Here is a 15,271-nt window from a genome sequence, read left to right as displayed (position 1 = left end):
TAATTAACAGATGGAGGAAAATTTCTATAAGTATAAATTATAAGATAGAAATAGAAGAGAGAGCATGAAAAGTGAGTTCTAAGTCGTTGAATTTTGAAGAAAAATTCAGAAAAAAACAGTCAGATGACTAAGTTAATTTTAGAGATGATAGCTACTAAATAAGAAGGAATAATAATGACTACATTTATTCGTGCCTACTCTTGGAAAGGCTTTAAAGGCTTAAAGTGGTGTGTGAACCCACTGTACACTGTTGATAGACTATCAGCCTATATTGAAGATCTGCATTTCCCAGTGGAGTCATGCTGCTTCATCAGCTACCTCTGATACACACCCAGAAAGGAGATCAAAAGTCTCTGGCTCCAACTTATCAGCTGGAAGCCCAACTGTCCACTCAAAGAGCTCGTGATGATTTCTGTCACCTGAGAGTATACAGTTTTTATAGGTCTCCTTTTTCAAATTACTGACCAAATGGTTAGCGTCAGTATTTTCTTGATGTTGTTGCCTTAATAGCCGAAGGCTTGATTATTCTACATATTTGGAGATACCTTTGTAATAAGTTGACACTATTGGGTAAACCACTTGTATTAGAGGAAGTTAACAGTTTGCTGACCAAACTGTTCACATAACCTATTGTAGTGCTTCTATTTATGATCATCCTAGAGGTAATGCCTTTTTCTAAAGGACAGGCAACAGGTGTTTGTTTTCTTGCGGGGTATCTGTAACTATTGGGTCCTGTAGCATTGGCTTATAGAGTTTTTGTTGGTGGTGTTTTTTTTCTTCTCCATAGCTGAGGTGCTATCTTTGCGTGGTCTTGCTTGCAACACACTGACCTTCCTGGTAGAAATCCAAGGCTCTGGCCCCGAACTTTCTGGGCAGCTTGGTAATATGATAACTCCCTAAATGTATTCTGTGGTTAGTCCCTGAATGTTGAAAGTTAGAAATGGTTATAAAATAGAGTCTATAGTAGAAGAAGAGATTAATGCCAAGCAAACTCAAACAGTAAAGTTCTAAAAGTTTGCATTTGTCTGAGTTCATCTTTAACTTCATAGCCATTTTACTCAGAGGTTGTAAGAATTAGTCTGCATGGATAACAAGAGCCAAGGGTTTTTGTTTGTATTTCGACCAGGATGGGTTTACTTTCTTTTGGGTCTACTCTAAAGAATACGTAAAATAGACATTGCACTCTAAGTTCTACATGCTCTTTCCCTCTTTCTTACCAAACAGTTCGAGTTCGGAGGAAATCAAGGCGGCGTTCACAGTGGGGCAAAGGAATTATTAAGAAAAGGAAAGTCAATAATTTAAAGAAAGATGAGGAGGACACCAAGTTTCCAGACTATGACAATACAGAGGACAGGAAGCTACTGGAGAATGGAGAGTTTGAGGTAAGCACTGACTGCCATGAGGAAAATGGAGAAGAGACTGGAGACTTATCTATGACCAATGATGAATCTTCATGTGACATCATGGATATGGACCAGGGTCAGAGGTTGAACAGTGGAGCAGGCACTAAAGAGAACTTTGCATCGACTGAAGAGGAAAGTTCAAATGAATCTCTCCTTGTCCACAGCAGCAGTTCTCTCAATCCCGAGCAGACATCTAGAAAAGAGCCCTTCCTTAAAGGCAGCTGTCTAAATGGGGAAGCCTCCACTGACAGTTTTGAAGGAATTCCCATTCTGGAGTGTCAGAATGGTAAAGCTGAAATAGTTCCTCTCTCTGGTGGTGGAGAAAAGTCTAGTTCTGAACAGAAGATTCCTTCAGAGGAACAGCTAAAAGACAAACCAGAAACTTTGAATGAAAATCATGGAGATGATCCTGAGAAACTAGAAGTACTGGAAAGTAGCAGTAATGAGAAGATTGAACCTGGTGCTGATGTGGAGGTTAAAGACACAGAGCTGGATAAAGAAGGTAGAGCTAAAGTTTTAAAACCTTTTCTGAAGGTTTAAATGTCAGTGTTAATTCATTGAATGTTTTGTCTAGTTTCTAGTAGCAAGAGTTGGTTAACAGATTCTCAGCATGGAATGATCATTAACATTTTCCAGCTCATTCCATAAAGTAACTGTGAGCATACTCAATTTTTCAGAAAGTTCCAGGGGTTTCATGGTCCAGCATGTACTGCTATCTTGGCCTTTTACTCTTCCATCTGTCTGACTGTCGTTCTTTTGAGACAGGCTTTCTCTGGCTGTCCTGAAACTTGCTCTGTAGACCAGGTTGACCTCGGTTTCAGAGATCTCCCTGCCTCTGCCTCCCAAGTGCTGGGGTTAAAGGCGTGTGCCACCACCGACCAACTTGATTGTCACTCTGATCCCAAAAGCTTTGTAACTGAAAGCCAGGTCAGTTCACAGACGCAAAGAAGATGGGACTGGAACAGAAGAATTGTGAGAATGGGTGAGGAAGGAGGAGATTAGAAAGTTACATAAACTGAAATTAAGCCATTCTTATTCATTTAATCATGCAACTTTGAGCTAATTCCCCATGCCTGGTTTTTAGTTTTGTAAATCAAACTTTAGAATGGTATTGTTGCTGGGATTAACAATAACTAACTTAAGAATAATTAACTAGCTGCCTCTCCTGGTTGCTAACACGTGTTGCAGGGTATTTAGACTGAGTGTCTCAGATCCAACTAAGTCACATTGATTTGTATGGCAGTGGAGAAAGGATGCAGAACTCACTGTTGACTTCCCTTGCTCTTAGAAAATCAGAGCATTCTGCAAGCCCTGCCTTCTCATGACTCTAAGATCTGTTTAAGAAAAAGCAGAAAAGGGAAAAAAAAGGTTATTTGGTTCATCTTTTCCCACCATTCTCTTTTACTGCACAGTGGGATGGTGTGAGTTGGAGATCTGCCCTGTTCAGTATGTTTCCTACCTGAATAAGTTCTCTTCCTATACTAGGCTGTCTTGGAAATGTGACATGGTCTGTAAAATTGTGTGGAATATATAGCTTTAGTTTGGGATTTAAGCTATGTTGGAAAAGTTTTCTAAGCTCTGTAATAGAATTGGGTAGTAGAAAAGTATTATTCAGAGTCTTTGTAGGAGTTGTGTGTATAGGGGTATATGCACAGGCACAGGTACTCACACCCATGTTCATGAACTGAAGCCAGAAGACTATCAGACAGCCTGCTCTGTCATTCTCTACCTTATTCCCTAAAGACAGGGTCTCTCACTGATCCTAGAGGTGAACTCAGAGCCAGCAAGTCCCACTGATCCTAAGTTCATCTCCCACAGCACTGCTGTACAGCACGTGTAGCCATAACCTCCTTTGTAGCTGAAGTATTGAGATTCCAAAATCAAGTCCTCATGCTTGCAAAGCACATATTTTACCGAGTGAGCCATCTCTTACCCTTTATAAGCAAATGCTTAGAGTCAAGGTGATTTTTCTATGTCTTTTTCGTGCACATATGTATCACATGATATTTCAGCATTACATTGCTTTCATAGTTATGGTTTAGTTCTTTTTCATTTGGATTACTTATTCTTACTAAAAACAGAAAGCATCCCAAAATAAACATTATCATTTTTAAAAAATACATTGTTCTTTATGCCAAAAAATATATTGTCATGGGCAAAGAATTTATATTTGCTTAATAATGATTTTCTCTTATTGACTGTAGTATATTTTTTCTCCTTATCAATTGTAGGTGCTTCTAAAATAAAGAAATATCGTAAATTAATTTTAGAGCAGGCAAAAACAACAAGCCTGGAACTGGTTCCAGAAGAGCCATCTGAGCCTGTGCCACCTCTGGTAGTTGATTACGAGAGACTGAAGGTATGCTAAGCTCTTTACAGTCCATTTTCAATGACTGGAATAATATTGGATATTTGTAAAGCAGCTTCCTAAAACGAGTTTTGGTAATTGTTACTTTAACCTAGGGATAAGTGTCCCAGGACTTATCCTAACTGGGAGTTGACTGTATTTTGAGGTTTGAACTTTGTAAGCTAAAGTCTAGAATCCTCTAACCATAGATGTCATTTTGTCTAATCATTTGACTCTAATGGTTTCAGTGTGACCAATGATATCAACTACATCTTATCTTCTTTCTTTGGATTTTTCTCATGTGTCCCTCCTCCAGACATTGCTTGATCTGTTGGTAGATAAAAGCAGCAACTTGACAGTTGATCAACTTGAGAGATTATATTCCCTTCTTAGTCAGTGCATCTACCGCCATCGTAAAGACTATGACAAATCACAGCTGGTGGAGGTAAGTGTGTGTGTGTGTGTGTGTGTTAGTCCATCCAGAGAGCGTGTACTTCTGCTTATCTTCAAGGAGAAAGAAGAGAAGGGAGCTAAGTCCATTTTTAAAAGATTCAATGTGTGGGAATGTTTTGCCTGAGTGTGTGTATGTGCACCACATGTATGCTAAGTTAATTTTTACTAAGTAACTGAACAGTGCTGTAAAGATTTAAGATTAGGAAAATTGGGCACTGAGCCGGCTCAGGGGTAGTACATCAGTGTGAGAGTGTGGATGTGATCTCTTACACTTAAAGAAAAAAAGGAAAAAAATTACATTATGATACAGTTTAAAGAATAAAGCCTTTCTCTACCATTTTGTCTCAGTAAGTAAGATAGCAAGTTTGTTGTCTGTCAAAAGGTAGGTCTTCATGGTTTTGGGTAGGTGAGTACATGGAATGACTGTCATCATTCTCTTCTCTCTAGTTTATTAGTGGCTCATACCTCTTGGGCCTGTGGGTGTGGCCTAGCTCTACAATCCCTATCATTGGAGATCTGGGAGGGAGGAAGGGTTCAAGAGGTAGAAATAGAAGAATCAGAAGTCCCAGAAGTTCTAGGTCATCCGTAGCTACATAGCAAGTTTGAGACTAGTCTGGGAAGTGTGTGTGCGTGTGTGTGAATGAAGGTAGGAAAGACAGTGAGGCCTGTTTGCCACCCACTAGGACTCTAGTGGAAAATAACTTTAAAATGTTTGATTTGATCAGTTCTTGTCCTGTAAAAAGCCAGAGGGACAGCACTTGTCCTTCAGCTTATGGGCTTTAAACATGGACCTTTCCTTTTCTGTGGCTCTGGACCACAGGGAAATTCCTTCCTCCAAAGAGCTTCCGTGTCTTTTCTTATATTTGACATATCTAATCTGTGCTCCTGCTTTTCACTGTCACCTTAGCAAATGTAGTTCCACATCTACTCACTGAATTGCTCATAGCTATCCAGTGAGTGGGTTGAACAACTTTGTTCTTTGTTCATTTATTAGTTCATATGGTGGTCTAGCTGTGAAATATTTATCAAAAATCTCCAGTACCAGATACTGTGCTAGGTGTTCGGGATGCAAAGCACGAGGAATTTCCTCTTCTAAAGGAACATTTCCAATGTTAAGGATATTAAAGATTTATGTGGAGAGGACATGGTTATTTTTGGTGTGTAATAAGGACATTAGATTTGTTGTCTTGCAGTACTGGGAACTGAACATCAATCAGGCCTTGCTTAAGCTAGGCAAGCATTCTACCCCTGAATTACACCTTTAGCCTTAGGAGCCTTAGATTCCAATCAAAACAAGATGACTGATTAGGACACTCACTTGCTCCACCGCACAAGAACCAGAGCAACAGGTATATAGCTGCATACTGAGGTGAGTGACATGGAAGAATGCTGGGATTTAGTAGCAAAAACCCCAGAAGCTTTAGCCAGGTAGTGGTGGCACACCTTTAATCCCAGCACTCGGGAGGCAGAGGTAGGTGGATCTCTGTGAGTTCAAGGCCAGCCTGGTCTACAGAGGACAGCCAGGACTGTTACACAGAGAAACCCTGTCTAAAAAACAAAACAAAAAACAGAAGCTTTGTAAAAATCTAGAGAACAGGCTAGTTGCAAGCATAGCAAGAAAAGTAAATCTGTCACCTATTCTCCAGTTCCACAGCCTAGGAAGGAAGAGTCTTCACTTTGCAGGAGTAAAGGGGAAGGGAATCCCAGCAAACTCTCAGTGCAAATACTGGCAGAGACTGCCACTGGAAAGTCATGTGACCCCTGAGACTTTCCACCTAAACAGGAAAAAAACAGAAATTTCAAGTTTGGTTCCAGAAAAAGGAGTTTACTTACTCCTCTCCTACTTACTACCAGAGTGCTGTAACCAGCAGCCATCCTGAGAAGGGACCTATTTTCTGAATTCAGACTGCTCTAGTGGAAGAAACCCCAGTGTATTCTTACCTCTGGAACCCCACATACATTCCTCTGCACTGGCTCCTCTCATCTTGTGGCTGCCTCATATGTCATGTCTCATATGTTCAGTAAAGATCCTTGTGGGGGTCTGCCGGAGTCCAGCTCCGACCTGTCGAAGGGTTCTTGTGGGGAGGAGAGAAGAATGAGGAAATGATAGAAAGAGACACAGGATGGCTTCAGGAGGGCTCTGGGTCAATACCCAGCCACCTCGAGGTTTATTCCAAAAGGCTCTTTATATAATGCTAAGGGGTGAGACAAAAGACCTCCCCCTTTCAAGATTAAAGCACACTCTACAGCCAAATGTAGACCCTTCTAAACACCTGGTGACCATGCCTGTGGCCAAATAAATCATCCCATTATGCAGCCCTGCTGGGTAAAGCAAGCCCAGACTCTGACTCTGAGTAAGGTCTCACTAGATAGCCTCTGTGAGCTCCCACAGATCTAACATAAAACCACTAAGAGCGCTAACCTTGTGGGGGAAAGGGCATTATAACACAGAGAAAGCAGAGTGTGCCATCCACAAGAACTGTGGGTTGTGGAGGCTGACTTCTGAGACGTAGGGTATAGTCAGTCACATGTAGTTCCCTTGGAATGCCAGGATTAAGGACAATTTCTTGTGGGGTTCCTGTCACCTTCTCACTGTCCTGCATGGGTGTCTGTCACTAACATGACCGAAAAAGAACTCTGATATTTCAGTGTTCCACCATTGACAGAAGTCTCAGTCTGTACCATTTTGGTTCCATTGATGATAGCCTCTCCCCCAAGGTTCACAGGCTAAAGTTTAGAGAAAACTTTGGCATCACCCACATTCCGCTGCCCTGTCTCCTTTGAGCACCTCAGCTGAGATGAATTTTTCTAGCTCCAGCTGTGTCCCACTCCCCACATCTCATCTTGATCCCTGGTGGGCCGTACAAGTAATAAGAGTTGAGGGAGAAAAATCTCAAGCTGCCCCCTCTCTAAGCACACACAGCTTAGGATGTTGATGTGGGTCTGAGGTTCTACTCTTGGGCACACCTGCAATAGCAGCATAAAAAACCACATACACCTGCTTCTACTGCACCTATACAGATACCTTCATTAGTTGTCTTTGTATTTATTGCACATTGCTGACAAGACTAGGCATGAGTGTCACCAGTACATGGTGTCTCCATGAAGCCTTTGAGTCTACACCTGTAACTGGAAGACAGATGTTTCAGACTTCTCACCACCACCACAGCAGGCCGCATGCAAGTGACAGGGTCCAAACACTGAGGAAACAGTGCACATGTCAAGTTCAAGGACAACTTGTGGATTAGATTCTCTTCTTCTACTATGTGGGACTCAGGGATTGATTTCAGGTCCTCAGGCTTGGAGATGCCTTTACCTGCTGAGCCATCTTGCCAGTCCAAGGATATTTTAAAAAATGGAATGGACCAATAACAAGCAGTGAGATTGAGTCAGTAATAAATATCTCCATGAACTAGATGGCTTCACCACTGAATCTTACCAAATTTTTAAAGTTTTTTTAAAAAAAAAACTGACTAGCACCAGTGTTTCTAAAATTTTTTATATAGAACTGAAAGGGAAAATTTCCAAATTTATTCTAAAAGACTAGCATTGCTTATTATCAAAACCTGACAGTGACAGAAAACATGAGACTAATATCATAATGATCATCAGTGCAAAGATCCTCAACAGAATACTAATAAACTGATACTAATAAAATAATACTAATAAACTAATAATACTAATAAACAACAGTCCACCAAAAAGATCATAAACCAAGCCAGGTGGAGGTGGTGCATGCCTTTAATCCCAGTACTGGGGAGGCAGAGGCAGGTAGATCTGAGTTTGAGGACAGTCTGGTCTACAGAGTGAGTTCCAGGACTGTTGTTTGTTTTTTAACTCTTTGGGGGGGCCTGCCACCCAGCTCCCAAATAAATCACACACACGGAGGCTTATTCTTACTTATAATGCCTGGCCTTAGCTTTGCTTATTTCTTGCCAGCTTTCCTTAACTTTACCCATCTACCTTTTGCCTCTGGGCTATTCCTGTTCTCGTCTGTAAATCTTACTCTTACTCCATGGCTTGCTGTATAGCTGGGTGGCTGCCCCCTAGAGTCCTCCTTCTTCCTCCCAGATTTCTCCTATATATACTGTCTTCCTACCAGCCCCGACTATCCTTTTACCTGTCTTGCTGTTGGCCTTTCAGTTCTTCATTAGACCATCAGGTGTTTTACACAGGCACAGTAACACAGCTTCACAGAGTTAAACAAATGTAACATAAACCAAAGTAACACACCTTAAAATAATATTCTACAATAAAAGACAGCCAGGGCTGTTACACAGATCATGTTGGTTTGATTTTAGGGAGGTAAAGATGGTAAAATATATTGCAACTCAGTAAGTGTAATATATCCTTATGAGTAGAATGTAGGATAAAAAAGCTTATTTTCTCAGTAATTGTAGAAGAATTTTGATAAAATTCAATATTACTTCATTATACTCATAAAAATTCTGTATAACTTCTAGGTGTTCTAGTTTGCTTCTCTCTTGCTATCACAAAATACTAAGCAAAGGCAGCAGGAGGTGGGTGGTCCTCTGGCTCACAGTGGTAGCCCATCATCAAGGGAAGTTGAGCAGAGCCTACAGGAGAGTACTGTCTACTGCTGCTGCCACTTCTACCTAGGGCTTGTTCAGCTTGCTCTTTTACACCCATGACCACCTGCCAAAGGTGGCTCTCCCCTTCATCAAACAATAATCAAGCAAATGCCCCGTAGACATTCTCACAGGCCAGTCTGATGGGGGCAGTCCCTCAGTCTAGGTTCTCTTTCTTTCCAGGTGACTAGTTTGTGCCAAGTTAACCAAATTAATCAGCACAATTGACTCCTTTTCAGCTTAAAAGAAAAACATCACTATTTATAATCTTTTCTTGTCCTCAGGATCTCAATGTTAATAGTAATATCACATATACAACATGGTATAACTAAAAATTCTTAAATTCCAACATTTTTTTTTTTAAAGTCCAAGTTCTCTTTAAAAATTCAAAGTCTCTTAGCTGTTGGCTTCTGTAAAATCCAAAAGAAATTACATATTTTATTTCTGAAGTGAAGAATTGGGGTACAGTTACAATCAGATCAAAGCAAACCCCAAATCCAGTGTAAATAGCTCAGTGTCCAACATCTAGGGCACATGATCTTCTGGGCTTCAAAGCTTCGGGTAGTCTCACCTCTCCAGCTCTGCTCTCTGACACATACACGGCTTTGGTACTGTGCTTGACTACCCCACAGTCCTGGCATCTCCAATAGCTGGGTCACCATATAACTGAAGCTGCACCTTCACCAATGGTCCCTCCTGGGCGTTCATAGTGCCAAGCTTCAAATGATTTCCATGACCCCTTCAGTCTTATAGCTCTCATGCCACCAAACACCAGGAACATGTGGGAGACTGTTAAAAGTTCAGTTCACCAGTTGCAGGTGCTACCTGGGCCTGTAACTCTGGACCACAACTTCTGTGTGTTGACCCCGAAGAAGACTTCACCTCAGTGATGTTGGGCTCTTATTAAGCATAGCTGATTCTTCAGTCCCAGCTAACTACCATCAATTGTCCCAGTAAATGTTTCACCTCAGTGGCTCTGATTTCCTGCTAATCACAGCTGATTCTTCAGCCCCAGCTGACCAGAAACCACACATTCTTTTTTTTTTTTTCTGTTTTTTTTCGAGACAGTGTTTCTTTGTGTAGCTTTGCGCCTTTCCTGAATCTCGCTCTGTAGACCAGGCTGGCCTTGAATTCACAAATATCCGCCTGGCTCTGCCTCCCATGTGCTGGGATTAAAGGCGTGCGCCATCACCGCCCGGCTCAAAACCACACATTCTTTTTTTTTTTTTTTTTTTTTTTTTTTTTGGTTTTTCGAGACAGGGTTTCTCTGTGTAGCTTTGCGCCTTTCCTGGAATTTGCTTTGGAGACCAGGCTGGCCTCGAATTCACAAAGATCCGCCTGGCTCTGCCTCCCGAGTGCTGGGATTAAAGGCGTGCGCCACCACCGCCCGGCGAAACCACACATTCTTAATTCAAATATATCACAAAGATGCCCCCCATAGAGTCCTTGAGGGACTCTCAAATTGAGCTCTGAAATTTTTAAGCTAGGCCTTCACTGTCTGCATTCCCTCAGCACTCTCATTTTCTGAGCTCCCACATCAGCGGCTCATTAAGCTCTGAGTATTTAATGGCTTTTCTAGCCCAAAGCTCTAAAATCAGCCACAGTCCTCCTGAAAACACGGTCAGGTCTCTCATAGCACTGTCCCACTCCTGTACCAACCTCAGTTCTAGTTTGCTTCTCTGTTGCTGTGATAAAACACTTACTGAAAGCAACTCGGAGGAGAAAGGGGTTTGTTTGGCTTACAAGTTAGTTTACCACTGAGGGAATCCAAGGCAGGAACTTGAAGCAGAAAGCACAGAGGAACACTGCTTCCTGGTAAGTAAGCATTCAAATATGAGCCTCTGGGGGGCCATAGGTTCTGAAACAGAAATACCTAACAATGACATCAAAGACTCTTAGAACTGTGTAAAAAGATCTAAAGACTATACCAGAAGACTGTTGGATGCATGATTCAGTAAAGCAGCAGAATACAGAAATGCAACTAGTAGCTTTTTTATACACAAGCAATTAACGTTTGAAGAGTAACCAAGTTGGGTGGGGAGACTAGGAATAAACTTAAAGAAGTGGAAGACCTCCATTATGAAAATTGCAAAATACTGATAAAACAAATTACAAGACCCTCTATATTCATGGATTTGAATTACTACTCAAAATAATATGCTGGTTCAATAAAATTCCTACCAAAATACCAGTGACATTACTCACAGAACTAGGAAAAAAAAGTAATAAAATTCATACAGATGCACAAAAGAACTTAAATTGCCCAGTCTTGAATAAAAAAGAACAAAGCCATAGACTACACAATAGTGATTTTTAAGATATACTACACTGCCTTAGTAACCAAAACCACGTTATTGGCATAAAAACAGACATCAGAGACTAATGGAATAGAATAGGAAGTTCAGAAATAAATCTATGTATCAACAGCTGTTTTCAAAGAAGTGTTAAAAATATCCTTTTTTAGAGAGGGCAGTCTCTCTAACAAATGATACAGGGAAAACTGGATACCCACGTGTAGTCTACTGAAGTCTGAAACCTTATCAACCTACCTAAAAACGCAAAACAAATCATACACTGTAATGTAAGATCTCTGAGTGATGAAATACAGAGGAAACAGTTTAAGATATTGGTGTAGGCAATGGTTTTTTGGAAAGGACTCCAAAAACGCAGGAAACAAAAGCAGAAATTGACAATTAAGGTTACATCAAATGAAAAAGCCTTCTACACAGCAAAGGAAAAAATATCAACAGAGTAAAGAGATAACATTAACAATCAAAAGTAACCCAATTGAAATATAGGCAAATGATCTAGAATAGACACTAACCAAGAAACAGATAGATGGCAATAAATATACAAAAGAATGCTCAATATCGGTCATCAGGCAAGTGTAAATCAAATGAGTTACCATCTCACTTCTGTTAGAATGGTAGTTTAAATTAGAAAAATATTAAATGCTAGCAATGGTGTGGAGAAAATGGATCCTTAGACACTGGTGGTGGGAATGTAAGTTAGTATGGCCACTCTGGGAAACAATACAGATATTTCTGGGGAAAAAAAAAAAAACTTGTTGGTTGTTTTTGCTCTTTTGGAGGGCCTGCCACCCAGCTCTCAAATAAATAACACAAAGAGGCTTATTCTTAATTATAAATGCCCCGCTTTAGCTTGACTTGTTTCTTACCAGCTTTTCTTAACTTTAAATTATCCCATCTACCTTTTGTCTCTGGGCTTTTTCCTTTTCTTACTTCTGTAATCTTACTTTTACTCTTATTCCATGACTAGGTCCCTAATGCCCTCCTCTCCTTGTTCTCTTACTCTTTCTTCTTTTTCTCCCAGATTTCCCTTTCTGTTTATTCTCTCTGCTTGCAAGCCCTGCCTATCCTTCCTCCTTTCTTGCTATTGGTTGTTTAGTTCTTTATTAGACCAGTCAGGTGTTTTAGATAGGCAAAGTAACACAGCTTCACAGCGTTAAACAAATGCAACAAAAAGGAATGAAGCATATCATTGCATCATTAAATAGATGTTCCACAGCATAAACAAATGTAACACATCTTAAAATAATATTCTACAACACAGAGTAACTGCAAAGAATAGAACAACCGTATCATTGCTCTGTCACTTTCCTGGGTATAAATGAAACAAGAATCTAGAAAAGAGACTGTAATTGTAGACTTATTCACCAGAGCAAAGGTTTGGAATAAGCCTGTTACTATCCCCAGATAAAGTGATACACACACAAACACACACACACACACACACACACACACACACACACACACACACACACACACAATGGAGTATTGATCAACCATAAAGATTAATATAGTTTTGCTATACAGAACTGGAGGGGATCATGTTAAGTAAAATGAGCCAACTACATAAAGACACAGTATGGAATGTTCTCTTTCATATGTGGAGACAGACAAGGACATATACAAGTTCTAGATTACTAGGGAACTGGGTTGGATGCTCAGGGTTTGGGTGGAGAGAAGAAGGGAAGATAGACACTGTTATGGGGTGCCTGGATAATACCAAATGGAGTCTTTATTCACCTCCAGTGGAACTCTCCCAAGCAGATTAGTTTGAGTATTTTTTTTTGTTTTTGTTTTTTTTTTTGTTTTTTGTTTTTGTTTTTGTTTTTTTTTTTTGGTTTTTCGAGAAAGGGTTTCTCTGTGTAGCTTTGCGCCTTTCCTGGATCTCACTCTGTAGACCAGGCTGGCCTCGAACTCACAGAGATCCACCTGGCTCTGCCTCCCGAGTGCTGGGATCAAAGGCATGTGCCGCCGCCACCACCGCCACCGCCACCGCCACCGCCACCTGACTGAGTACCCTTTTTGTAACTCTGACTTTAACAGGTATTTGCTTTTGGACTAGTGTTAGACACATCGACATTTGTAAAGGTATTTTTAGTTACTTTGGCACTTTAAGTGGAGATTGGTTAACAACTGTTACATTGTACTGAGATCTTTTTTAAAATGTGTCTGTGTCTATGAAGGAATGTTGCACCTGAATGCAGGTGCCCTCAGAGGCCCGAATAGAGCATCTGGTCCTCTGGAACTGTAGTTACAGTAGCTGTGAGCTGCCGTATATAGATGCTAGGAACCAAACTCGGGTCCTCCACAAGAGCAGTACACACTCTTAACCTGTGAGCCATCTTTCTAGCCCCCTACCGACCTCTTTAAAAAATTTTTTAAGCCGGGTGGTGGTGGCGCACGCCTTTAATCCCAGCACTCAGGAGGCAGAGCCAGGCGGATCTCTGTGAGTTCGAGGCCAGCCTGGGCTACCAAGTGAGTTCCAGGAAAGGCGCAAAGCTACACAGAGAAACCCTGTCTCAAAAAACCAAACCAAAACAAACAAACAAACAAAAATTTAAAATTCTGGGGCAAGTGTGGTAGGTCCTGTTTTTGCTTTTGGGGGGCCCACCACCCAGCGCCCAAATAAATCATGCACGGAGGCTTATTCTTTTTGTTTGTTTGTTTGGGTTTTTTGTTGTTGTTGTTGTTGTTGTTTTTTCGAGACAGGGATTCTCTGTGTAGCTTTGCGCCTTTCCTGGAACTCCCTTTAGAGACCAGGCTGGCCTCGAACTCACAAAGATCCGCCTGCCTCTGCCTCCCGAGTGCTGGGATTAAAGGCGTTGCACCACCACCGCCTGGCTTAGTTTGAGGTTTTAAAGGCAAGAATGACAATTGTGACTTATACAGAAAGGTGGTTCTGGACGTCTGCAGCAAGCAAGCATCATTTGCAGAAGCAGAGATCGAGCAGTTAAGTGGCCATGCAGCTCTCATAACCTTGAGGTCAGGGTTGCACTGTATAGGAATTTATGGCTGATACAGACCAGTTTATCGTAGGAATTTATGGCTGGTCTGAGTGACCACAGACCAATTTTTACCCAATATAGTTTTAGCAATTAAAGTATTTTCAGGAATGCTTTCAAAAGACATCATAACTACATATAGTTTCGTAGCCCTCTACAGACACGGTCGATTCATGATATGTGTGTATATATGGAAACATCACAATGAATCATAATTGTATAGTTAATATGTGCTAGTTATAATTAAATAAGATTGAAAACTTAAAGCCACTAGAAAATAAGTTCACATTTGTTAGAATCAATGAGACAAAAAATAAATATATGTGCACGTGTATATATATATGTGTATATATATATATACACACACACACAAAAGTATATTCCAAAATATGCTGCACATGATAAGTATATGCAGTTTTTTAAAAAAGAAACACAACCAAACACAATGTGTTTGCTTTGATTGGATTCTAGACTGATGAAATTCAACCATATTTTGGGTTTTTGTTGTTGTTGTTTATTTGTTTTTGTTTTGAGATAGGGTCTTAGTGTGTAGCCTTGGCTGACCTGAAATTCTCAATCATTTCATAACCACATTCTATGAGTTTCATTTTTTCAGAGCTATATAAGTTATATAATATGTAGAAGCTTCCAGAAATAGAGACAATAAAAACATTGCATACCCTGCCATCTAGAGTATGTAAGTGAGATTTATTGGGGATCAAACTGCCAAGGCCATCTCTGGGGGAGGCAGAGAGAAGAGCAAAATGGTGGGAAAGCAAGCAGATTTAAGACAGTCAGCAGTGGGTGATCTGAGCTAATGCAGGCTGTCCCGATGGACCCAGAGCTAGGTACTCTGGCCAGAGGTGGTTAACCTTGGGAGGTTCCTGGAGGATTAAGGGTGGTTTCTGGTGAACAGAAACCACTTTAGATCTGCTTTTCCAGGAAACAGAGACCTTTAGGCTTGCTCACCTGACCACAGTCCTTCTGTTTACTTGGCCAGTGTTCCTCTGTTTAGTAGGACAGTACCACCTTCACTGCCATTTTGGGGGCAGGGGAACTTTGGACCTGACAGTCATTTGGAATGTCTCCAGTGTTTTAAAATGCCTAACCGTCCGTAATACTTAGTATTAATATGTGAGTATGTATTTAAAATTTTGATCATATTGCA

General features: G+C 40.8%; 1 protein-coding gene across 2 annotated transcripts in view; it reads left to right on the top strand.

The window, feature by feature from the left end:
• Positions 1–15,271, top strand: part of Atad2b (ATPase family AAA domain containing 2B) — a 137,304-nt gene that overhangs the window by 117,416 nt on the left and 4,617 nt on the right. For both annotated transcript variants that reach the window (XM_052745964.1, XM_052745963.1), the window contains exons 25-27: positions 1,225–1,905; positions 3,635–3,762; positions 4,067–4,195. In XM_052745964.1, the coding sequence (XP_052601924.1) occupies positions 1,225–1,905; positions 3,635–3,762; positions 4,067–4,195 (938 nt within the window). The remainder of the gene's footprint in view (positions 1–1,224; positions 1,906–3,634; positions 3,763–4,066; positions 4,196–15,271) is intronic.

The sequence above is a fragment of the Peromyscus californicus genome, unplaced genomic scaffold (assembly GCF_007827085.1).
Source record: "Peromyscus californicus insignis strain IS unplaced genomic scaffold, ASM782708v3 Scaffold_1__1_contigs__length_55948999, whole genome shotgun sequence".
NCBI lineage: Eukaryota > Metazoa > Chordata > Mammalia > Rodentia > Cricetidae > Peromyscus > Peromyscus californicus.
Note: the sequence above shows the minus strand (reverse complement) of the source record. Positions and strands in the feature narration are given on the sequence as shown.